This window comes from Telopea speciosissima, chromosome 10, assembly GCF_018873765.1.
Source record: "Telopea speciosissima isolate NSW1024214 ecotype Mountain lineage chromosome 10, Tspe_v1, whole genome shotgun sequence".
In the NCBI taxonomy this organism is placed as follows: Eukaryota; Viridiplantae; Streptophyta; class Magnoliopsida; order Proteales; family Proteaceae; genus Telopea; species Telopea speciosissima.
Window position 1 is genome coordinate 56,990,970 of NC_057925.1, and position 24,422 is coordinate 57,015,391.

General features: G+C 37.7%; 3 protein-coding genes and 1 pseudogene across 5 annotated transcripts in view; 3 read left to right on the top strand and 1 right to left on the bottom strand.

Annotated features, from left to right (window-relative positions):
• LOC122644066 (exosome complex component RRP43-like) overlaps nt 1-3,913 on the top strand; it is a 33,836-nt gene extending 29,923 nt beyond the window's left edge. For all 3 annotated transcript variants that reach the window (XM_043837668.1, XM_043837667.1, XM_043837669.1), the window contains 3 exons: nt 282-357; nt 1,566-1,864; nt 3,513-3,913. In XM_043837668.1, the coding sequence (XP_043693603.1) occupies nt 282-357; nt 1,566-1,864; nt 3,513-3,596 (459 nt within the window). In that variant the 3' untranslated portion in view covers nt 3,597-3,913. The remainder of the gene's footprint in view (nt 1-281; nt 358-1,565; nt 1,865-3,512) is intronic.
• Nucleotides 3,914-12,005: 8,092 nt separating this feature from the next.
• LOC122642007 (RNA polymerase sigma factor sigD, chloroplastic) lies at nt 12,006-15,364 on the top strand. Its single transcript, XM_043835380.1, has 5 exons — nt 12,006-12,524; nt 13,401-13,631; nt 13,704-13,844; nt 14,272-14,472; nt 15,015-15,364. Exons 1-5 carry the CDS (start codon nt 12,021-12,023, stop codon nt 15,291-15,293), a joined length of 1,356 nt encoding a protein of 451 aa, XP_043691315.1. The 5' UTR covers nt 12,006-12,020; the 3' UTR covers nt 15,294-15,364.
• A 1,536-nt stretch (nt 15,365-16,900) lies between these two features.
• Nucleotides 16,901-24,422, top strand: part of LOC122643782 — a 113,020-nt pseudogene continuing 105,498 nt past the window's right edge.
• LOC122642006 (phospholipase A1-Igamma3, chloroplastic-like) lies at nt 18,968-20,600 on the bottom strand. The gene has a single exon (XM_043835379.1). The coding sequence runs from the start codon at nt 20,543-20,545 to the stop codon at nt 19,025-19,027; it is 1,521 nt and encodes a 506-aa protein (XP_043691314.1). The 5' UTR covers nt 20,546-20,600; the 3' UTR covers nt 18,968-19,024.

Below are 24,422 nucleotides of genomic sequence, written 5' to 3' on the forward strand. Positions count from 1 at the left end.
AAGTTTAGTTTCTTTTCAACTTGTGTTGGTTGCTCAAAAGTTAATTTCTGGCCAATGGCAAAGGAAATCTACGAAATTCAAGATGCTGGCTAGCTAAACTGGTAAAGTCTGGGAAAGATTTGTACCCTATGTCTGGGTACAGACCCTGTTACCAACAACTAACTGCTGATCCCCTAACCATCTCCTCCCCCGCCCTGCCAAAAAAAAGAAAAAAAGAAAAAGAAACAAGTCCGCCTATTTCTTTCTTTTGTTTTGGATGACAAAGAAAAATTATCTTGCAGGACATATATTGTCTGGATGCAGATGGTGCTCTTTTTGATGCTGCATTACTTTCAGCTGTTGCGGCCTTCTCTCATTGTAAGAGCTGTTGCTTAACTTTTGTTTATTTTTCTCTGTTTTTATTTCTTTTCCCAAGATTCCCTTATTTATGATTGTAATGTATGAACTGCAAGAGTTACTTCCAAATTATGAAAATTTTGGATTATATATTGTTTCGTAGGGAATTGAAACTTTATTATTCTTTGTAAATCTGCATGATGGGATTCAAATGGCTTTGTTGCATAATCTTTATGCAGTAATGGGAAGTGCATCGTTTAGTACACTTAGACCCATCAGGCTGAGCTACAAGAGTATGCAGGGCATGCCTGTGATATTGCCAATAAGCTTAAATGGGCAGAGTTACAGAAAGAGTTTGAAGAAGCCGAGAGGCAGATAAGCCTTCATACTGACTAGGGACCTGCACAGTGTGCCCAGGGCCTTTAGATTCAATATGCATTTATCATGCAAGAAGGAAACAAAATGGATATGGAGCTACCTATCAGCTTTTTTTTTTTTTTTTTTTTTTTGGGGGGGGGGGGGGCGGGTGAAACTCTGATCTTTGAAGTTTCACAGTTTGTAGCATCAGAAGTTTTTTTTTGTCAGCAATGAGTTGCCTGCATGGCTGGGTTAGGGTTTCTTTCTTGGACCAACAGGTAGAAGCCTCGACTTCTATGTTGGATGATTTAGCTATATTGGTATAGGTGCTTGGTGAGAGGCATTCTCAGGAATCAGGATTGACTTTGACTAATTGACTGTTTTTTATTTCATGGAAAATTTCTTTATAATTCACAGTTTTTTTTTGCAGATATCTTTGAACATTGTCCTCCTATATCATGATTAATGGTGCCATTGGATTTTTGGTATTTCAAGACTATCCAATTACTAGTTGTTTATTGAATGCAATAGCAACAGGATTGCCTTTGCGATTCAGTTGGAACTTTGGAAGCTTTTCGTTAAATAGAATCTCTTCAATGTGTGTGAGGCACATGCCATCACTTATTACTAATACCTAGTAGTAATGTTTTTGGCTGCTATGAATAACTTTGTGTATTTGGTATATTTTGTTAGGCACACTTCATTTAAGGATATGATACTAGTAGTTTTTTTTTTTTTTTTGGGTTAATTGGTTTGGGTAGAGCTCATGATTAACTGCAGCTTGTCTCCTAAATATGATGATTCAAATCATTAAAGGTTGCTTTGCTTTTCACTGAATTGTATAATTTATATAACATCTTTTTCTCCTGCAGTACAAATTCCGGCTGTTTCCATCAATGAAGATGGAAGGGTTGTCACTGTGTCCAGGGCGGATGGGGATGGCAAGCAGGCAAAAGATCCAGTTATTAAAGAGAAGAGGAAGCTGACACTGAGCTGCGTTCCATTTTCATTGACATGCATTCTGCACCAGAAGTACATCTTAGCAGACCCTACTGCAGAGGAAGAGTCTGTCATGGAAACTCTCGTGACAGTGGTGTTGGATTCATCTAGTCGGCTTGTGTCCCTTTACAAGCCAGGAGGACCAGTTTTGGCCTATACGTCAGCTGTTCAGGTTTGTTAGTTCTCCGAACCTGAACTTGGGGCACATTTGGATCCAATTCTAATTCTCAACTTTGCTAAATTTGGCAAACTGGCAGAATTGTAATTCTAGCTCCATTTCTGAGAATTTGAGAATTGCATTTGGATGCACTATTTGCATCTCCTTCCCCTCACCTCTCCTTTGGTCGATGAAAAAACCCCTTATTATGTTGATTTACTTATATTTCTTATGTTTTAACCGAGAAATGATGAAAATCCCCCACTTTAAGCGCGTACAATGCATGATTTTTAAAGATTTTAGCGCATAATTGAATTGCAATTCTCAGCTCTCTACAATTGTTCTCCTGGGTGCCCTCAGAATTGGAGAAGTGGGCTGAAGGTGATGCAGGTAAATCACATAAATGGCTAATTTAAGTGGAAATTGCTTTAGGTTGGGCCTGTGATTCAAGAGGATTTCATTGTAATTTGGACACTTTAATGGGCTTAGAAGTTAGAATAAGGGTATGACTTGGGAATACGGGGTTTACTTGCTATTTTAAGCAGGAGTGTCAAATACATGTCTAATTTTGCTATTTCAAGTAGTAGTTTGAGTTCCAACTCATTATAGGATTATAAAGAGTCAGTTTGACAAATCTATTATCTCTATATAGTTGTAATGGCCTATGGCCTAACCCATGTTTTATGATTAATGAAAGTTATCAACAATTTTCAGTTTCTAGTTAAGAATCCATGTGGTACTAGGACTACTCTTTCGAACCATGATCTGTTTTCTGAGTATCATATAAAATTTTCCAGCAAGTAGACCTCCCTAATTGGTCTACTTGACTAGGGTATCAGGTCTATCTTCAGCCTTATGTTAATTATTAAGTTTCTCCCATAAAGCTTCTACTCTAGAATTTTTGGTTCCTTATTTTCTAGCTTGGGACTGGTTATTGCATTAGAAGGGCAATTCTCAGTTCTGGTCTAATTCTTAGAATTGGCTTCCAGAATTGGAGCCAAACGTGTATGTCTTGGCTCCAATTCTAATTCTCGGCCAGAATCGAGAATTAGAATTGAAACCAAATGGGAACTGAATGGTTCCTAAAAATACTAGAAGGTTCATTTGGTTAGGGGGAGTACCAAGTTGGCCACCATGCCAAATGTTCAGGTTCATTGCTGTATATCCTTCAATTCGTTTTGTTTGAAAACATGACATTAAACATCAGGAACCAGATAAATAGTTAAATACTAGGAGGCAGCCATTCTTGTGGTCAGCTCTGGCCTGCACCTCTTTTGATAATCAGGGCTTCATGGCATCCTAAGAAAGACCTAAGATTCTTTTAGAGTTGTCCTGGTTCTAAATGCAGATGTTGGCTAACATGGTAGATGGGGAGTGACACCCCCTATGGCATTTTTAATTTATAGATTGCTTCTGCAGCTATTTTTATGGAAGAACCTGTGCTAGTTTAATATAGTTGCTTAGGAATAATGCCTCAGGCTTTGCAATTGGTAGTTTCCATGGAACAGATAAACTGCAAGTAAAGAACCATGTGAAGCACCTTACTAGAGTTTAAAGCATGTTATTCATTATGTGGTTCTTATCGGTTGCACTGATATAACTGTTTCCATTTGCCATGAAAGCTAATTCATTTGTTGGTTGTGAACTTTTACAATCTTTGTAGGATTGCATTGCGCTTACAAGGCATAGAGTGAAGGAACTCCAGAAGATTCTCAATGAAGCTGTTTCTGATATGGAAGTCGACTAGGTTTGCAGAAGCTTTTAGCCCAGCGGCTTTGGCATTTGGAGGATTAGATTCTTTACTAAATTATCTGTTCATTCTATCATCCTTTTCAATAGTACCATCAATTTTTATCTTTTACAATTTTCAATGGTGCAAGGTTTGCTTAGAGTTAATGTTGAGCACAGTCCTCGTCTATGTTGTTTGCAAACAGGGGAGGGTTGGATTCATTCAAGGGCTTAGTATTCATTTTCAGTACACGGATGTTATAGATTGGGATTATGGGAAAAGAAATGTTGCTGCACTCAACATTTATATGAAATTATGGTTAATGCTTTGATTTGAAATTCTGCCCTTTTATTTTGTTTGTTATTCTTTTGCAATGTTTCCTTTCCAAGTTGTGAAATCTTAATTCAGGCCATTGTAATGTTGGTGTTTAAATTGCTTAAACGGGGTCCATTGATAGTATGTATCCTAAAGGGATCATCTGAAGTATGTTCCGATCCTTCAGTCTGGAATGCCTGGAAACTTATCCGGGCTTAAACCATTATGCCGCGGTCTGGTAGTCTATATGTTGACATTTCACCTAATGTAAATTCATTAAGAAAAAAGCCTAATGTAGAGACCTGTGCTTGCTTCTACTTAAGCAAGAGAACACAATTACACCAAAACTTAATCTTTTAGGGTGGAATTGACCCTCAAAAAGAAAATTTTCATACGGTGGAGAGAGAAATCTATGAGGAATTCTAGCATAGTAGCATGAGACTATTTAGGTTTCCCAACCGCTAGCAACATGGCATGTTTTGAGTTGTATCTTTAACAATTCGTTCACAAGTTTGGGTGCCAAGAGACTATGCGAAGTGGTAGAAAAGAGCAAGCAGGAGCCGGGGAGGTCCTGATTGATCCTAACAACCTCTATTTTTGTCATTTTAGGGTTAGACAGGGCTGAGCTGGGTTGGTCTTGGTTGGCCCAATGTTTCGATGATATAATTTTGTATAATTGTATAGTATTACAAATTATGCGTATTTTATATATTTATATATACATGGCTGGGTTTGAAACATGGAAACAGCCTCTCCGCAAACAGGTGCAAGGTTGCATATATGTGTCTCTCCCAAACCTTAAAGTCGCAGGGGTCCTATGCACTGGGTCGTTCTTTTTTATTATGGGCCGGGTTCAGACCGAGGCGTCAGCCCAAGCTTGGGCTAGCCTGACATAGAAATCTCAGACCTGCCCCAGGCTGCGGGCTTATGGTAGGCCAGGCCAAACTTGCACCCTTAGGCGTGCAGGTGTGGTTGAGAAACTCCATGGGTCATATGTGCCATGGTACATCATATTGGGTCAAATTTTGGTATCAGATAGTCCCATAATAAAAAAGGCCCATGCACCAGCGTCCAGGCCAATGAGAGAGCGGACAAAAACATCAATCGGGGAGTCATTTCCACCTTTCACAGGGGGGCAGGGCGGTCATGCATCCCCCCCCTTTCTGGGCGCAGGGCGCACACTCCCGGACATATATATTTTTGCCCTTTTATAAATGGAATAGTAAAGTAATTCAAGATACTTGAAAATAAGGGAAAATGTATAATGAAAAGTGGACCATACAAGATATTGACTTGAGATCTGAAATTGACCACTATGGTACTGTTTTTCTCATTCAATAATTTGGATTTGTCTAATTCACATATAATGTTACAGAAACCAGGTGGCAAAAACTGCAATCATCATCTATAGCACCGAGTTTGGATGTATATTTAATTTTTGGGAAAAAGATCCCTGTTTGGTGGTGCCCCTGTGCCCTCTACAGGGCACCATGAAATGACGCCCCTATCCCCTGGGTTGATACCTAGGCATGTTTTTCCATTGGCCAAGACACTGGTGTAGATACCATGCAACCAAGTAACAATCTTCTGCCCTATAGTATACATGTATTTAATAACTGAGAATACATGTAAGGTGAATTACCAAAAAAAAAAAAAAAAAATACATGTAAGGTGTACCATAAAAGGAAAAATAAACAAGAACTTGGAAAAACAAGGTTATATGTATGACTGTGTTGGGTGGGGATGTGTAATAACACTTTTGCCCCCACCCTATCCAACGGTTGAAAGGCACACCGTGTGCGTACAAGCCGTGGAGAATTGGGAATTTGGCGCAAAATATATGAATGCTCTCTCATCATTCAATTTGAGATGATTCATGAATACTCTATGTGGTGGTAGTTGCAAAGATCATTTTTTCATTACAAATATCTTGTTATTATAATTTATTTAACCGTTACAATCACATCTTGCTCCATTTCTTTCATAGTCCTTTCCTCGGTTTTACTGGTTATCTTCAAAATGGGATTCTTAGTACAATCAATAATGAGATTAAAGATCTACAATAGAGCATTGAGGAATTGGAGGAAACTAATGATCCAAAGTTCTTTGAAAAGACAAGAATTTTATATCCTAGCAGTCATATTCTAACTAAGTGTGAACTTGGAAATATAGAATTTATTCTCATGGCAGTCTTACCTCTCAGATTAATCCAAGTTGGTGGTATATGCTCATGGAAAATATATTGCTGTGGATATCAATTTTTTCGATATGTCATTAAAGTGGTTTGAGAGATTTTTTAGCTAGAAACCTCAAAGCATATCAAGGCCACTATCTTGGTGATGAGCAAGTGAAAGGGTACTTTAATCTGAGCTATGCTCTTGTAAAACCACAATGAACTATGAAATTCATCTATTGTAACACATATCAAAAGGAAATTAATGATAAATTTGCTCGCAAAAGTGCATAAAGACTATAAGAAAACTACCATACACAGTAGCAATAGAACAAGGTTTGTTGATGCTGCTGCTTAATTATGAATTATGAGAAGTCATAATTAGAAATACTATGATTTAAATTTAGCTGTGATTTTTGGAGTCATCAATTATAAATAAATTAACTTGTAGCGCATGTGATCATCCCATTGTGTAAGACTAAAATTTTCACTAAAAAATCACCCCATTAGAGAAGGACTCGGCTTTGGTGTAGCACCCTGTCCGCGCTGCACGTGCAGCACCAGACACAGTGAGGCATGCAAAGACCGCCTTACCCTTGCCCTAGCGCCTTGCCCGAGCAGAAAACTAAATCTGACTTAGTTGCATAGGATGAGATTCTTATCCAACATAAAATCTAAATGGATACTCAATATCGAGTATGGACTGTGTTGGGGTTGAGATCCGAAACTATAAACCAAACCGATTAGGATTAGGATCCACACACAATAAAATTGGGGTGGACCGGATCTTGGATCTAACATGGGCTGTTTTGAGCTCATGTAAAAGGGTAAGGTGAAGGGTGAAGTTTATACTGTTAATCAGATCCATTTTACCACTCCCTGTCATCCACATAGGTAGAGGAGGGAGGAGGAGGAGCTCCTCCTATCCCTTATCTTCTCCCATGCACAAAAACCAAATGAGAGTTTTGTCTTCTTTTGCTAAGATACCCTGAAAATCAAAAAAAGTATCTCCCCTGATCTTGTGTCTCTCTATGCCCACTATACAAAAACAAACCCAAGAGAGTTTTTTTTTTTTTTTCTTTATGCTCAAATGTTCTGAAAGTCAACAAAATATCTCCCATGCTCTTATTATAGTTCAATGGCCACTAAACAAAAACCAAACCCAAGAGATTGCTGTCTTCTATAGCCATTATGTGTTAGTGCTCAAACCACTCTCCAACCCTCCCCACTATTTCACTCCACTGTGTTCCACCCAAATCATCACTTCGAACTTCACAACTTCTAAAACTTCCTACCCAGCCATTATCTTCTTCTTCTCTAGCTAAGCATGGTTTGGGTTTAGTCTCTTAGGACTCTGCAAACATTACAGTTGCAGCTTAGCTCTTGTGAATGCTGCTGTGGAGGCTGCTAGAGAAACTGTTTTTTCAGCATCAGTTTCCGTTGAGTTCTCCATTGAAGGACAAAATGGCTGTCAATATGAGATTGAATGGTATTGGTTCTACGAGGTTCGTTATTTGATTGACTTCCTTGGAGTAAACTTTTTCTTTTCGTTTCGAGAAAACAATCAGGCCGTTGATTACTTGGCTAATTCTACGTGTCTTTGACTTCTTCTACCTTCTTAGCAGATAAGGACATTTTGCAGAATCATTGTTGTATTATTCAAGAGGACAAAATTGGGCATTCAGTTTTTGGTATGTAATTTTGTTTTTTAGTTTTGTGATGGGAAAGGGTGAGGTGATTTGGTTTCGAGTTGAGAGTGATTTTTTCTCCATGGGTTGGGATAAGACGGGTTATGTTCCTCCTTTGTTTTTGTTGGCTTTATGTCTTAATAAAATTTAGGGGCTTCCAGAGGTCCCAGATAATATTCGGACTACAAAAAAATTGATTATCATTTCGGGATAGGAGGCATGCATTGGGAAACCAAAAGAGGAAGAGGAAAGGCAAACAAATGTCAGAAATTTGGGATAGTGTTACATATGTCTCGAATTCTTGTACCTGTTTCGAAGATTGATCTACTTTGACATTTTTTGTGGTGACCCAAATGGGATTTTTTTTCTTAGATTTGTGATGGTAGCGGAGGGTTTTAGCCCAAGCCCGGTGGAATTGACTCGTTTAGAGGAGTATTTATATGTTTTATGCGTCTTGTTGTCAAATAAGTGAGATTTAGGGATTTTTGAGTTAGGGTTTCTGGGTGAGAGCTTGCAGCACCGTTTTGGGTGTTTTTAAGAAATCTCCATTTATATTAGCGTATTGGTGTATGAACCATGTTAAATCTCTATCATCTTGCACTATTTTGTTTTCCATTCATGTTTACCTTGTGTTTGTTTTAACTGATACGACTATTAATGGAGAAAGGGGAAAAAAATGCTCATTCAGGCCTTCACATTCACAGTTTTATCATTTCCTCTTGTTTCAATTGGAGATTAGTCACTGGACAAAGTTTGTCTGACGGTGTGTGTGTGTGAGAGAGAGAACTATAATTTAATGGGTTTACCCTTTCTGCGCTGGCCAAGCCAGCCTTTCTAAACCACTTACAGAAATTCAAACTGAAACCAAGTTTCAACTTAAATTCCTGGAAGGGTAATGCACAGAAATGCCCCATAGACAAAAACCCAATTTTCTAAACCGAAAGGCAAAAGGTTTTAGTTCTGTACTTATTCGTCAAAATCTGAAATTTCCATTTTTTTTGAACGAATAGAAAATATATTAAAGCAACAGAGCAACCTACAACATCAAATCCAATAAGTCAAGCCTAAGGGGGGGACCTTGACAAAAGATCGAAAAAAAAAATAAAAAAATCAAAGATGATATATCAAAAGCTAGAGAGGGGGAAGAAACGTTCATAAAATGATAATACATCAAGCAGCCAAGGTGGGGGGAGACATAAAAAGAAGGTCCTAATTCGTGACCAGATTGCCTATTTCTCAGTGTCTGGGCTTGCTGAATGAATTAGGAGAAGCCTATTTCTGATCTCAAAATTAGTAATGGCTTCCCAGATCTGTTATACAGTGCACCCGACGCACGCCTAGGAGGTTAATCTTCCAAAATTTTAGCTCAATGCAACTAACAAATGAAATTTTATGACTTTCCAGTCTTATCAGTATAAATATAATAATTACCGCAAAAGCAAAAAAAGGAGTATAACAATGAAGTTGTGTCAAACTGTCAAAGTATTAACTCAGTTGTGCATTGTGGTGTTTGAAGTTGTAGATTTTGCAGTGTTCAAATATACCAGCAGTATGGTATGGCAAGAGTATCATGGTTAACCTTGTCCAAACTGAAGGAAGAAGAGAATTGGCATATTGGCGCAAAATATATGACTGCTATCCAATAATTCAATTTGAGATGATTCATGAATAATGTATGTGGTGGTAGTTGCAAATATGGCAGTGTTTGGTATGCATTCTTGGAATGCATTATAAGTCGATTTTACATTTTTGGATTATAAAAATAGTTGTTTTTATCGTCTAAGAATGCGAAATCAACCTAGAATGCATTCCAAGAATGCATACCAAACACAACAATAATTTCATCACCATAAACATCTAGTTGTTAATATTATCAAGAGGAAGCGAATAACATATTGACGTTCACACTATGAATGCCATCCAATCATTCAATTTGAGATGATTCATGAATACTATATGTGGTGGTAGTTGCAAAGCTAATTTTATCATCAGAAACATATAGTTGTTATTATTATTAATTTTTTTTCTTTTTTGTTTTTGAAAAATCATCTCATTATCGTATTTTACATATATGGGATAATGTATTTAATCGTTACATTCGCATGTTGCTCCATTTCTTTACTATTCCTTTCTTTGGTCCTCGGCTTTACTGGTTATCTTCAAGATGGGATTCTTACTACAACCAATAATAAGATTAAAGATCTACAATAGAGCATTGAGGGATTGGAGGAAACTAAGGATCAGAAGTTCAAACAAAAAATGTCATAGTAAAAATCCTCCCTGGCAATCTGTATTTCAACAAAGTGCAAGTTTGGCTTGGGGATACTATTTTCAATTGCCGCGAGGCTTTTGAAGCAATTGAAGTTGGTATACACTCTTGGAAAACATATTGTTGAGATATGCCATATGTAAGATGGAAAAACACCCTAACATGAATGGTGTCCGATTACAAGGCCATTGACGGAGAAGCAAGTGAAGGGGCTCTAAGGCATTTCTCTTAATTGTTACTGTTAAAATCGTGGAATGTTTATCACCGACATGAGACTAAACTATTAATCTGAGCTATGCTCCTTGTGAAGCCCCAATGAGGTTCATCTATTGTTATCAAGAGAAACTGATATATTTGCTTGCAAAAGTGCCTAAAGAGTATCGCTCCACAAACTACCATACATTGCTTAATTATGAATTTTGAGAAGTCATAATAAAAAATACCATGCTTCCAATTTAGATATGGCTTTTGGTGCCATCAATTATAAATCCCATTGTGTAAGAGTTAAATTTTCACTTACAAATTAATGTATTACTTATAGTGTACTATAAAAGTAAAAAAATCCTTACAGTGTGCTCTGTTATTTAAAAAATAGAAGCTCCTGCATGTATAGAAGATTTTTTGTGACTTCTAAAATGATGTTGTAGAGTAATCTATATTTTTTCATTCCAATAAATCCTTCAAAATCCATTTGTTAAAATTCACATTGAAAATAGCATTGGGTAAGATCAAATCTAGCAGATTTTGCTATGAGACTCCCATGAAAATCATTTGATACCCAAATTGATGTAGTAAATTGTTCATCTCTTGAAGAATGGAGGCTATTGCTTTAAAAGGAAGCCATCTTAATGGCAAAAGATGACATTGGATTCTAATAGTTTTAGCCATCCTTTGAGGCTTGCTGCCTTTATTTCACTACAAAATTGGTAGGATCTGGGCTGGATAAAAATATATTCAAATCTAAATCCATTTCTAGCTAGGAAATCAAATTTGGCTTAGTTGCATATGATGAGATTCTTGTCCAATGTTAAATCCAAATGGATCCTCAATATGGACTGGGTTTGGGATGAGATCCGAAACTATAAACCAAACCGATTATGATTAAGATCCACATACAATAGAAATGGGGTGGGACCGGATCTTGGATCTGACATGGGCTGTTTTGAGCTCATGTAAGAGGGTAAGGTAAAGGGTGTAGTTTATACTGTTAATCAGATCCATATTACCACCCCATGTCATCCACATATGTAGAGGGATGAGGAGCTCCTCCTATCCCTTATCCTTCTCACATGCACAAAAACCAAACCCCATGAGAGTTTTGTTTCTTTTGCTAAGATACCCTGAAAATCAAAAAAAGTATCTCCCATGATCATGTGTCTCTATGCCCACCATGGTTTTAGTGTACGGTATCAGAATGAGTATCAGTAACACGTAAAATCGATATAATATCGATACGGTATCAGTCTAGATTGATTATATCGGATACAATTATCCCTAAATGTCATTAAAAAATGAGTTTTCTGACCATTTTACCTCTTGTCCATACCGTGCTACCGATACAATATCGACACAATATCAACATCGATGACTACCAAAACCGATACATATCGCCCGATATGATACTGACATTTTTTTTTTTGGCACAAAAAACCCCTCAAGCAGGGCAATATATTAGGCCTCGAAGGGCAAAAAGGAAGTTACAATATTGAAGAGGTCCTTTGGAAAGGAAGACTTCCACAAATCCAAATAAGGATAGCACAACACCCACTTAGGGATAGCATGGACACAAGCATTGTCATCTCTGCCAACAAAAAAGAATATATACCGATACTTAGAACTATGATATTGTCCACTAAACAAAAACCAAACCCAAGAGATTTTTTTTTTTTTTCTTCTCTTTATGCTAAATTATCCTGAAAATCAATAAAATATCTCCCCTGCTCTTATGGTTAAATGGCCACTAAACAAAAACCAAACCCAAGAGATTGCTGTCTTCTATGGCCACTATGTGTTCATGCTCAAATCACCCTCCAACCCTCCCAGCTATTTCACTCCACTCTGTTCCACCCAAATCATCATTTCGAACTTCACAGCCTCTACAATCTCCTACCCAGCCATTATCTTCTTCTTCTTTAGCTAAGCATGGTTTGGGTTTAGTCTCTGAGGACTCTGCAATCATTACAGCTGCAGCTGAAGCAGTAGCTCTTGCGAATGCTGCCGTGGAGGCTGCTAGAGATGCTGTTTTTTCAGCATCAGTTTTGGTTGAGTTCTCCATTGAAGGGCAAAATGGCTGCCAATATGAGATTGATTGGTTATCGGAGCTTCGGGATAGGAAGCATGCATTGGGAACCCAAAAGAGGAAGAGGAGGAGGAAACGCAAAAAAGTGTCAGAAATTTCGGATGCGGCTAGCCATGGAGGAAGGGAACGACGCTCATCCAGGCCTTCACGTTCACAGTTTCTAACAAGTAGAGAAGAGGCTGAATTTTCTTCACACCTCAGGGTATCTTTTGTACTTATTACTCTTATCATTTCTTCTTGTTTCAATTGGATATTAGTCACTGGACATGTCTGTCTCACAGTGTCTCTTTAAATTCCTGGAAGGGAAATGCACATAAATGCCCCACATATTCCACAAACCCAATTTTCTAAACCGAAAGGCAAAAGGTTTCTGTTCTGTAGGTATTTCATCTTACTGGTCAAAATCTGAAATTTCCAAATATTTTTTTTTTGGATGAATGGAAAATATATTAAAGCGAAAGAGAAAACTACAACACCAAAGTCAATAAAAGCAAGCCTAAGGGGTGAACCCGACAAAAGATCAAAACAAGAAATCAAAGATGATACATTAAAGGGGGAAAACAGCCATAAAATGATGATACATAAAAAAAACAGGGGAGAGAAGAAACATCCATAAAATGATGATACATCAAGAAGCCCGGGTGGGGGGAGAGACGAGGGAAGTCCCAACTTGTGGCCAGATGCCTATTTCTTTAAGTATCTGGGCTTGCTGATCTAATTGCGAGAAGCCCATTTCTGATCTCAAAAGTAATGGCTTCCCAGATCTGTTCTACAGTGCGAGCCGAGGAGGTCCATCTTCCAAAATTTTAGCTCAATCCAACTAACAAATGAAATTTTGCGGCATTCCAGTGTTATCAGTACAGGAATAATAATTACCGCCAAAAAATAAAAGTACAATAATGAAGTTGTGTCAAAGTTTTATCTCATTTGTGCATTGTGGTGTTTGAAGTTGTAGATTGCTGTGCGCAAATATACCAGCAATATGGTATTGCAAGAGTATCATAGTTACAGCACAGTTGTTTAGAGGGTTTCATTTCTAAATTCTAAAGGTAAAACTGAGTCTTAAACTCTATAACAGGAGGGAGCAAGGCTAGAAGCAGCTAGAAGGAGAATTGGAGAAAGAGGAGATGGTGAACCATCCACATCACACTGGGCTCGAGCAGTAGGGATGGAGAGAAGGGATCTAGACAAGATGCTCTGTGAAGAAAGAGAGTCCAGAGAAAGGATCATCTTAAGCTACCGGAGACTCATTTCATACATAGCCAAAAACTACCAAGGCAAAGGGTTAAGCTTACAAGATCTCATTCAGGTCCCAACTACTTGTACTTGTATCTGTTTTGAATCTCAAAACAGGTTAATACTGATTTTTTCATCCTTACAGGAGGGAAGCATTGGACTTCTTCGAGGGGTAGAGAGGTTTGATCCAGAAAAGGGATATAAGCTCTCAACATATGTTTACTGGTGGATTAAACAAGCTGTTATCAAGGCTATAGCAAACAAGTCAAGAATTATCAGACTACCGGTATGACACTGCATCCACCAAGCTTTATCTTCCCAAGGTGTTGCCTATCCCTGGTCCAACCTTATATATAAATATTCCAAATTTGGATATTACTACAACAGGCCATGACCATAGGAAGTTGCCAACTACCTTAACCTATCACCTGTTAGCAGTAAAAAAGATAGCCTGAAAAGAAACAATCCAGTTCCATCGGTTCATAACTCATAAGGTACTCCCCCCTCCCCCCAAGAAAAAAAAAATGATTTGAATGTGGGTTAGTGGTTTCACATTTCAACAATCTGCTAGCAAGAAAAATAATTCATTCTGACTTGAGCTATAACTTAAGATAATTATCTCATTGATCAACTTAATGTGTTAGATGCTTGCGAGAATTAAATGGTGCCTAGTCTGTTAATTAGTGAATGTATGGTTAGTTTTTCATGTGTAGGGGAGCATGTCTGAGATGCTTGCAAAGATTGCAGAGGCCAATACTGTCTTGAGCACAAGATTACGGAGGTTGCCCACTTATGATGAGATTGCAGACGTGGTCAACATTAGTGTTTCAAGTGTAAGGCTCATATGTGAAAGAAACAGACCTCCAATCTCTGCAGAGCGAACCTTGACCAACCAAGGCTCCTTGACACTACAGGTTTATATCTTGCATTACTTATTTCATCTAACCATTACTTGCATCACCAATAACGAGCAGAAAAGAATTACACAGTCTATTTTTCAACAAGGTCTCCATGGAAAGATCAACCTGAAGTGAATGATCTTTCTGGTTTATTGATTTCTTTCAGTTAGTCATGAACATTGTTTTTGGGTAGAGAGGAGGGGAGTAGACATAAACATGTTGAACAGTTCTTATATAATCAAGTCTAATGGTTGCTATAGCAAAAGCACTGAAAGAAGCATCATTTGGTGGTTGTGAGCCTCTTAATATCCTGCCACTATATCAGTAAGCCCCTGTCAATAGCTTCTTCCAGCCCTGTCCTGGTGCAGAGAAACCTCTCAGGGTACAGTCGATTGCGTCATATCAGGATCTTGTTGCATTCATACCCAAGTCTTTTTAAGTTTTAGGATTTTAAGTTGGTCATAAACAGGCTATGAATCCATACTCCAAACTGAAGAAGATCAATTTTGTTTCTTTCATTCACCTCTTTAATTTGTTTAACTGGGAATTCATCACAGGAGATCATCTTGGGGCCAGAGGAAACAAGACCAGAAGTAATGGTGAGTAAACAGCTAATGAAGCAAGATTTAGAGAAGCTCCTCAGGACACTTGATGAAAGAGAAGCATGTATCTTGAGATTGTACTTTGGTCTCAATGGAGAGACGCCTCGATCATGTGAGGAGATTGGAAGACTGATAAACCTTTCTAGGGAGAGAGTTCGGCAGATCAATGGTATTGCATTAACAAAGTTACGGCAGATGAGTACCATTGACAACCTTAGAGTGTATATAAAGTAGGTCTTTTGTATTTCAAACAATTGTGTAAAGAAAGAAAGAATAAGTAAACAAATCCAAGTTATAAAATCCTACTCCCTCTTTTCTCCATCTATTAGTTTCAATTGGGAAACCTCTGTAGAGCTTTATTGATTCTTTCCACCTCAGATTTGGATTTGGATACTCTTTTAGTATTTGGATTTAATCACTATTATTTGTATACTTGGGTTAAATATCTGTGTTGTCCAATCGAATTTGGATAGCAAATACACGGTTCAAATTTGCATCCAGTGGGTGACATCTCTTTGTTTCGGAGTTTTGAGTCTCCTCTTGGTTATAGTGGATTTCTTCCCTTACCTGCTTGACTGCTTTTGAGAATTCTTTGAAACAAAACAGGATTTGGCACACAAAAAGTAGTCTTATGTTCTTTATCATCCGTAGGCTTCTCAGCAGGTTAAAGAGCATGCAGCCAACTAAAGTCCCTTATCTTATTGTCAGGGTACTGCTTATATTGCAAGCCTAATTAACATGCCAGAAAAGCTGGTCACCATTATTGTTCAAGCTAGCTCATCTTGTAATGAGTCTTCCCTGAGCTTAAATTTTGTCGTTCAGTTAAATCCAAGCATCAAGCCCAATTTCTTATTTTTCATTTTTAATTCTGGAGAAAACTAACTGGGTTTTTTGCTTAATTCATCCAGGTATTTCTTCTAATGACAGTGTCAATTTTTTAATATGTTTGAGAATGAAGCACTTACACCTATTATCTGTTTTTGCAAGTGATCCCCTGCCTTAGATTCTTTTATCCTCCTAGTAACTAAAGCTTAGGGTTTGATGCATTTGTTCTGGCTAACTGCAAACTTGGTAGGCTTCAAGTTCAGTTTGAGCAGGGCATAAGAACAGCAGAAAACTTATATAGATAAGTATTCAATTGTGCTCATTGTTGATTAGTTTGATTACATCAAATTTTGATGTTTGAGATCTTTCCATGATTTGGAAAATGTAGTTGTAGAATGAAGTAAGGAAAATGTATCTCCTAGCAACCACACAAAATGTTCCAGTTGGTTGCATATTTAGTGGCGGTCACCAATAAGCTGAAAACTGTTAAATTGTATCCATTAATTGTTGATTTTTTTTGGACAAAGTGCACACACCAGCTCAAAAGGGTTAATAAACCTTTTGAGCCGCGGAATGCTTTATGAACACACACACACACACACACACCCAACCCACCCGGTGTGGGACTAAAACCCCTCCGCGGGGAATGAGCCACATATCTTGTTTTTGGACAAAGTGCACATGCCAGCTCAAAAGGGTTAACCAACCATCTGAACCTCCATTAATTGTTGATTGACATGATTAAATTAACTAGGCTATAAAAGTGTTAATTTAACTAGGCTATAAGAGTGTTAATTCCGACAAATCAACAAGCAAGTAGTAACCCTAATGTCCAGGATATTTTGTGAAAGTTAGGAATATATCTTGTTGGAATCATGTATCTCTATCACTTTTAATTGATTAAGATGGACTTAGCCAAATTCAACAAAGTCTTAAACCCAACTATTTGGCATATTGGATCATTTCAAAATTTATTATCTAAATGTGCTTTAACCATCCGATCCATATACAGTAACATGCATCATGCATGGATGAGTTGTTGGACTTCTAATACATGATGTTGAGATTGTTTTTGTCTCTAGGTTATGTTGATTCTCATTTTGCATTGTTGGGACCCTCAAGTGAATGACTTCAATCTAGGGTTTTAAAAATTGGGATCGGATTGGCCGGATTGGAATTGACCGACGTTGATCAGGCGCGACCAATCCACTGTGTATTTCTAGGGTTTCTCCACATAATCCCATCGTCACTGTTTAGGGAAAAGGTACTCTGAGTCGTTAGGGGAAGGTACGTTAGCATCCTCTCTCTCTTTCTCTCTCTCTCTCTCTCCTCTCTATATATATATATATATATATATATATATATATATATATATTCACATGAAATGACCATGTTGCCCTCCTATGTACGAAATCATTTCATTAATGCACATAATTGGTGTGCTCCCCTATCAAAGAACCCTTTACCGAAAATTTATTTTGTCAATATGCTTTAATCATTCAAGCCGGCCGTAGTAGATGGAAAGAGATGAGCGGTTGCATTTCTAATACATGATGTAGTGATTTTAAATTTTTATGGGCTATGTTGATGCTCATTTTGGATTTTGATCCCTCAAGCTAGTGGCTTCATTCTGGCAATGACTTCTCACAAGACAAGGTCTTCTTGGCATGGTTTAAGGTATTGTTATTGGATTGGCTGTATCGGTATTGGTATAGGCTAATTTTGATACTTGTTCGATCTTATATTGATGGAATGGTACGGATCAAGGGTAAAATTGTCATAAAAATCCATTTTTAAAAAATGAAAATCAAGGGTAAAACTATCCGATACAGGCCGATCCGTGCCAATCTGTATCAGTAGTGTATAGGTTTCTAGGATATCTGATATCCAATCTAATATTACTCTGATGAATCATGATACTGAATACTAAAAAGATTCAATTTCTTTTCGCTCACGATGAAGAGAGAATCTCTTAATCCACGGATTCTGACAGTTAGATGAGACTCCAAGAATAATTACCAGAGGGTGTGACTTGTGAGACACCCCATGACTAGATTCTTATCATTAAAAACAAAAAAACAAGAAAAAGAATTTGATAGCCATGGAAGTATAGAACATATTTGGATTCTCTACTGCCGAACTGTCTGACAAAACCCTACTGCCAAGACACAGTAAGACGGTAAATGACTGCCTTACCCCCGCTCGGACAGGGGCAATCAGCTAATGATGTGAGAGAATGGGAGAATTGTCAATCCCTACATCAGACAGTGGGATAGCCAGCAACGTTGCTATCATTCGAGTGCCGAAGCAAATGCAAAGCAATGAAAGAAACTTTGAATGGCTAATTGCAAGCCTGCAACATGTACCATTTGCATTAATGTAAAGCAGTGGGGTTACAGTCATGGCACACCACTTCTCTTCAGGCTTCAATAATTTTACAATTTCAATTTCTCAAGTGTGGTAAGTAAAGGTTGCTTTCATAATGATAAAGCTTAGTACATTTAGAATCAAACGAATCCTTTTAAACTAGAGTTGTTCATAAGCAGGTCAATGAGTGATTAAGGAGTACTATAAGAATCTCCTTAGCATCTCTTGCAGTGCCGTATTGAAATGGGGTTTTCTGTGTTACTGAAACCCATAATGAAAATGAAGATGAGGTTTTTTTTTTTTTTTTGGTTCTTTTGCAGGGGGAGGGAGGTGGATATACTATACAACATATGCCTTTCTCAGTCGAGATGAGGTATTATATAGGCTTGGTTTAAGGTGGTTCAACCATGTTTCGGATCGACCGAAATATGGTCGAAACTGTCGATACCGAGTTGAAACCATGTAGTTTTTAAAATACCCATCCATCTCGTCTTGGAAACCTGCAAACCCGAGATATCTCGGTGGTTTCGACAGGTTTGGACCGAGTTTTCTTTTCATGAGTATACTCTAAAGTAGTTCTTCAATAAGCTAGCAAACAGACATTAATTAAAACTTAAACAAGTCTGGCAGGATCAAGAACCAGCCAAAAAGATCTACATCTACTTGTACATTTTTTTTCCTACCCATCATCTGCTGCAATAAGTTTCAAATATAGGAATAAAAGAACTGGAAACTGAACCTACAAAGTTGGTAAAATATCAATCACAGTAAAGTTACTCCATGGGTGAATTCACAAGCTTAAGCACCTGTTCAAGATGATGTGCAGTGTCAGGTGGGTGGGCCTCCATCCTTGGTCTCTCCGGCAAGATCCACCGACCGTCGGCGCTCCTCACCATCCCCTTATTCTCATCCTGACGCCAGTAAGGTGGCACATTATAGTCATCTCTCAAGAAATCACAACTCTTGTTAACAAGGGCGATATCTCTCTTAGTTGCCAAGCAAAACCGGTGTCCTTTGCCATGAAATCCATCCACAAGGTGTAGATGAGCTTCCAGATTATGTGCACAACCCAGATCCCCAGTGGGTTTGAGAAAAGGAGAATATTTATGATCCAATGCAAGCTCTACACCCACATGTGCATAACTCCATGGGAAATCAATCACATCTTCAATGTATTTTTGATGTTGAAACTTCTCGTTTGTGAAGATCCCTGGTACTGTAGGAACCTTATCATGAACATTAATCACTCTCAGGACTTTTACTCCAAGCTCATCACAGCGTTCCTTGAATTTAAGATTACCCGCTCGAGGACCCCCAAATGAGAAAACAGAGATAGGAATTTTACTCTGGTTTTCACTGTCGTGTCTAATGTTAACTTTCATTTCGGCAATATCGTAAGCACTTAATAGGGCTAGTGCTGCTCCAAGGCTATGACCTGTGATTGTGATGCTTAACTCATCTCTTTTATATCTTTCGATCAAACGCTTCATTTCAGCTAATACTTGTTCTCTAGCAGAGTAAGAACAGTACTTGCAATCTTGTTCTTTCTTGGTGTAGAGATCATAGAAGCCTGACTCGATTTTAATGGATGAATCGTCGCTGAAACCTGCTGGATGAAGAATGTCTTTGAGATCTGCAATCCATTCAAGGTATGTGACTGTGCCTCTCCATGCTATTACGATGTCTCGTCTTCCTAACCGTTTGATTTCTTCTTCATCGGTTGATACTGCGACATAGCCCATAAAATTTGCATGTGGGCTCCAGATACTGGCCATTTTTGATTTCTGAAAGAAGTTTGGAAGGTTGATGTTTGATGTTGCGTAGAGATATCTACTCAATTGGTAGCCTCGATCTGCCATTTCGAGCTTTTCGAAGAAATGGGCACCTTGGTACTTGCAGGTTCCGCAATACTTCGAACGAGGATCTAAGTCGAAGGAATCGTAACAGGCTTGTGCGAATTCACCGCATCGAAGAATCTCTTTCCGAAGGATAGGATTCATGGGGTCTAATAGTCCTTCCCAGTCATTACAACCTTGGATTTCCTTCCAAACCTCTCTGAGTGGTGGTGTTTCTTGATCCTCAAGGACTAGATTCTCTTCTGCAGTTGAAGTCAAGCTTGAAACAGATTTGCATCTTGGAAGAACTGTAGTTGTTGGTTTTGGTGAGATGGGTTTCTTTGAAATGAGAAGTGTTGTGGTTCTACTGAGATTCCTTGTAGGCACAACAAACCCTTGAAAAGCGTTTGGTTTCATATATTTTGGATGATTACAGTACAACAAGAAAGAAGAAGCCATAAGAATTGTTGTCTTACCTTGACAAGTAAAGATTTTTAAGCCCTACAATACAGATCACTCCACACAGACACAAACAGAAAAGTAAGATGTATAAGCTCTACACTACACACAGTCACGCAGACCCAGAGACCCAGAAGGAAGAGAGAGAGAGAGAGAGAGAGAGAGAGAGAGAGAGAGAGACCTGTAAATTGCTATTGAAAGGGGTTGAGCTATGTGGCTTGTAAGGATGGAACTTATGTTGGAGGGAGGATCTTACAAGATGCATGGGAAGAAGGCTTTTGTATGAGGAAAATTATTAATTTTGTTAATTTTTATGATGGGATTGTTAAGATGATAAATGAAGGATATAAAAGTGAGACATTTTCTAAGACTTTGTTTTTCTTTGGTCACGGTGAATGGGAATCCATTTGCCATAGATATTTTGAGACTTATAGAAAAACTCTACAAGGGTTTGTGAATTCCGGGATAGAGTTATGAATCTTTACTGTGCGGTGAAAGAAAATTTTCTCCGATTTTCTATGTATGCAATATGGATCATAGAAGAAAACGAGCAATTATGTAATTTAATGTGTAATGTATACTTTCAACTCATACAATACAAAAGGACCACAAAAGAAAAGCTCAGTATAACCAATAGTGGTTACATATATAAATCAAATCAAATCAAAGCCCTATAAAAATGGTCTTTTTCTAAGGTGCTTGAATGGTTTTTAATTTCACAGCTTGAAGTGGCTGTCCCCTTCTACTTTCCACCTTCCACTAACATGTAAAGAATAACTTAAATCGTCCATGTGTTTCCCATGGTTGAAATTAATATGTTCCTATTAAAAAAATAAAGGAAAAAAAGAAAAAATGAAAATGAGATTCCTTTGATACCTCATCTTCTGTTTTAAATAACCTATAATTATTTCCAGGAAATATTTGGTAACTGAAAGGAAGGTCCCCTCACTCTCTTACGTATCCAGATCTTCTACGGCACGGGTTGCCCGTCCTGTCGTGCTGCACAGACACAAGGTGGTACGCATTGACCGCCTTACTCCTGCCCGAATGCCTTGCCCAAATAGAAATAAGGCGGTCATTGCACACGGCCCTGTGTCTGCATAGCACAGGCAGGACAGATCAGCACACCATAGAAGATCAGTGTTGCTCCCTTGCTATGTTGGGCGTTTTATCTTTCCCCACTTGCTAAGTTGCTATGAGTTATAAGACTTTACTGATGAAAGTTTGTAAGGGGATTGAATATAATAATTAAAATATAAAGAATAAGACCCTTGTAGAGGTAAACTTAAACTTGCACATCTATTAGCTTTGACTTGATGATACATATAATTAAGTGATTAAACAAGTCATTATTTATGACTTCCGATCCATCCAATGTATCTGTTTAGAGTTTTAGACCAAAGATTAATTTATACATGTATTTCTTTTGTTTGGATGGTGAGGAAGACATTAGTGGCAAACTTTAGAAGAAAGTCCTGATGGATACTTATATATGTAAAAGACAAGAAATCCAAGTGGGTATTTCGGAACAAATTTATGTATGTTTTGTAAATACACATAAACATATATGTGCATGCAAATACCTTCCCGACACCCATTTCTGCCTTTTCACATTCCTCGGTGAATGGGATTCCATTAACTGTGGGTGGAGGAAAACCTAATCCTTAAACAAATTAGGCTTTGAAATTTGACAAGTGACTAATTCAGATCAATTATCACATTTCCTACTGTGAGAATCAACACAAAAGAGGGTCGAATGTTTTGATAAGCTTCCACAAACCTGATCGCTCAAATGATAATTTTCCCTTAGAACTACATTTATGTCTTAAATTTGCTAAATCTTTATTGCTAGTAGTTTTAATGGATGGGTCAAAGCTGCCATGTGAAGTTTCAATTTCTTAGGATTCTTAAATGGGGCCATAATGGAGGTGAAAAAAAAAAAAAAGATTATAGTGTCAAGGTAGAAGAAAAACAATTCCAACCGTTCAAAATAAATGGGGAGAAAGGCCATAATCATTTATTGTGAGTTTTTCTATGTTTTCCTTTTATAAAAATCACAAGCTTGTGATTGATGAAAGCCTAGCCTAAGACCCTACACCTGCACGGTTATATGGGCTGGAATGCAGCATACCAAAGCCCAACTCATTATAGTTGGGTAAGTGCGTAGCCTAAGCCTTCAAGGTTGTATGGGCTGGAATGCAGCATACCAAAGCCCAACTCATTATAGTTGTGTAAGTTTATTAGGAGTCTTTTTGTTTTTTTGGTAAAATTATTAGGAGTCTTTCACACATTATCCGGTCAATATAATTAGGTAGGCTTAGGTCTCCTAATGGATATTGGTCCCTGAAAAATATGTGTGTGAGCGTCATCAGGGTCTGGTCTCCACTATTAGGAGGGGATAGCTCAATGGTATATGAAGGCACATTCAAGGTCCAAAATAATTGATGTGAAACTGTATCTTCAAATGGATCTCACAAAATACTACTTAGAGGTCCAACCCAAAAGCTTAAGTAAGTTATTAGGTGAAGATAGCCTAATGGTATGTGAAGATACATTAAAAGTCCTAGATAACTGAAGTGGGATTATGCCTTTATAACTCCCATATCGTCACATGTGCCAAGTACCACAGAGAGTGATACATGCAAACACAATTACATCTTTTAGATTTGGTGGACGCGTGGGGACCAAAAGACCCATTGGCCAGCCAATCTCAAATTTTTGGCCAGGTTAGACTGGGTCCATGTTTCTTCCACGCTACTAGGCCTAACCAAGCTTGAGTCATGAAATAATTGACTTGATCGCCCTACTCAATGCCCGAACCTGCCCGGATGGGGTCCACGTCCTGCCTGTGTGAGGCCGCACACTGGCCGCATGGGCAGACGGCAAGAGAGGATCTAAATTTTATATATTATCGATCCAGTCAATTATATTGGCTTTAGACCATGAATTTGAGGATTGAGATCAAAACATCTTTCCCTATCAAAAGGATTAAGTGACTGAGATAGATCCAAATGTTAAAACTAAGTAGATCTTGGATTTGAAAAGCTCCATTGTAAGTTTTTTCAATTGATTGTCCCTTAGGCATTGGTTGTTTCGTCATAATTTTTTTTCGTTGGAATGATATTTTATACGAAAATTTTCTTCCCTATAATTTTTTTTTTTGGGTTTCAAAACCCCTTTTTAACTATTTATGTTTAAACAAATAGTGAAAACCCGTATTTTATAGAGAATTTTTCCTTTTCTTCCATTTTACATGAAGGCAAACAGACCCTTACAAAAACTGGACTATTGAATTAAAAGTTCTAACATGTTTTACATGCCAGGAAGAAAGATAACTAGGGAGGTTGATATATATCCCTTCCTTAGTAGTCTTACTCTATAAAGGACTAAAAGTGGTCTACTTGTCTGTTATGATGCTATACGAGTCCTTTCTCTTTAACAAAGTAGAAGGATTTATAGACCTTTATTCATCTTCCTCATATTACATGTCATCCTTTTGTTTTTAAACGAAACTCAAATCACCTCTTGGTTTTAAAAAAACCTCATCCATCCTCCTCTACTGTAATGGTGTTAGTCTGCTGTTAGTTATTGATGTGATTATTGTACTCTTGTACTAAAACATTATAATTAAATTTAAATACTAACCTTCAAAATCTATGTTTGGATGTCGATCAAGGGTAGTTTAAAATTTTAAATTTATTTAACTGGCTGACATCATCACTTAACAGCATAAAACTAACGGCAAGGGCTAATTTGTCATATTGAGGTCTAATACAGAGGGTGATTTGAGTATTTTAAAAAACCAGTGGATGATTTGAGTTTCATTTGAAAATCAGAGAGTGACATATAATTTACCTGTATTTTTTTAATTTTTCAT